Genomic DNA, 1249 nt, shown 5'->3' with positions numbered 1-1249 from the left:
CCAATTGAACGTTAACAAGTAAACATTTTTCATCCAAAATCATTGTTCTTTCGATGTGTGATTTTTTTATAATTATACGAAATGCGTTTTTCTAAGGTACATAAACTTTTGGGATTGACTATACAGCCAATACGTCCTTAACATTAGATCTACACAACTATGAGTTGTACCCCTTCATACAACGAAAGCATGGATATGAAAAAAACAGATCATTTGGTTATCTGAAGGAGTCTATTACCTGTTATAATTATTTGTTATATAAGAAATAGGAAAGAAATTGTATAAAATGAGAATATAATATATGGAATGTATGGGAATTGTTATGGAACTTACGTATCTCATTGAAGTAGAACGGAAACTCGCCCGGTATCGAGCAGTTCAGTCTGGCCTTTAGATACGTCGACCAATTTTGCGATAGAATATTCTTGCCGCCGGTATCACGTTTGCAAACTCTGGCCACTCGAGAATACACGCTCTTCCCGCAATTTATATATTCCACCGCGGTCTCGCGGAAAAAGAAGAACACATGGCTACCGATGTCGTAAGATCCCACGAAATTGGGTTCTGAAACAATCACAATAAACGATAGCAGTTATATCTTATTCTATAATACAGACATTGTCTAATACTCATAACTATTACGTAAACATATTCAATGTCGCAATTTTGGTTACATTTTCTATCCCATATTCAAGCTTGTAATATCTGAAGTAAATATTTCAGGAGCAAATGAAATAGGAACGAGGATGGTGGCTGCATGAAATCAATTTGCGACGTCGGTAACGAATACTTCGGATATTAGAGTGAAAAATCACGGTGTTTAAACGTTCGCTACGTGTTCCCTTAACAAATCTAATTCGGGTTCGACGCCGCACGAAGTTCCCGGGAAATTTATGGAAATGCGAAGCGACGCGTAAAAATGAAGCAAAATTCCCGTGTTGGATTCAGAGAAATAAAATATGAAGATGAAGACTAACCGGGCCACGGGCCACGGTAGGATTCCGCACTGATGAAATTCCGGGCGAGGATTTCTGGCAAACGATTCGCCGCTCTTTAAACATCCGAGGAAATTAGGATGCGAGTCTCTCCTCGCGATGCCACTCTTTTAAGAATCGCATCTTTACGTTTAAGGTAATTCAAATATTCCTCATTTACTTAGACCACGGAAATTATTCAGAAATATCTCAGAAATGATCTAATAAAATTTTATTCAGAACCTCACAGAGTAAAAACCAATCCTGTGTAATAA

At 37.6% G+C, this 1249-nt stretch overlaps 1 protein-coding gene across 1 annotated transcript in view; it reads right to left on the bottom strand.

Annotated features, from left to right (window-relative positions):
* Positions 1–1249, bottom strand: part of Sema2a (Semaphorin 2a) — a gene marked incomplete at its 5' end in the record, with an annotated part of 93505 nt that overhangs the window by 6221 nt on the left and 86035 nt on the right. Inside the window, one exon of the mRNA XM_026818928.1 lies at positions 334–564. Within this exon, the coding sequence (XP_026674729.1) occupies positions 334–564 (231 nt within the window). The remainder of the gene's footprint in view (positions 1–333; positions 565–1249) is intronic.

Source organism: Ceratina calcarata, unplaced genomic scaffold, assembly GCF_001652005.2.
Source record: "Ceratina calcarata isolate Rehan_Ccalc_2016 unplaced genomic scaffold, ASM165200v1 scaffold145.2, whole genome shotgun sequence".
NCBI lineage: Eukaryota > Metazoa > Arthropoda > Insecta > Hymenoptera > Apidae > Ceratina > Ceratina calcarata.
The sequence above is the reverse complement of the archived record's forward strand: the minus strand, read 5'-3'. Positions and strand labels throughout refer to the sequence as shown.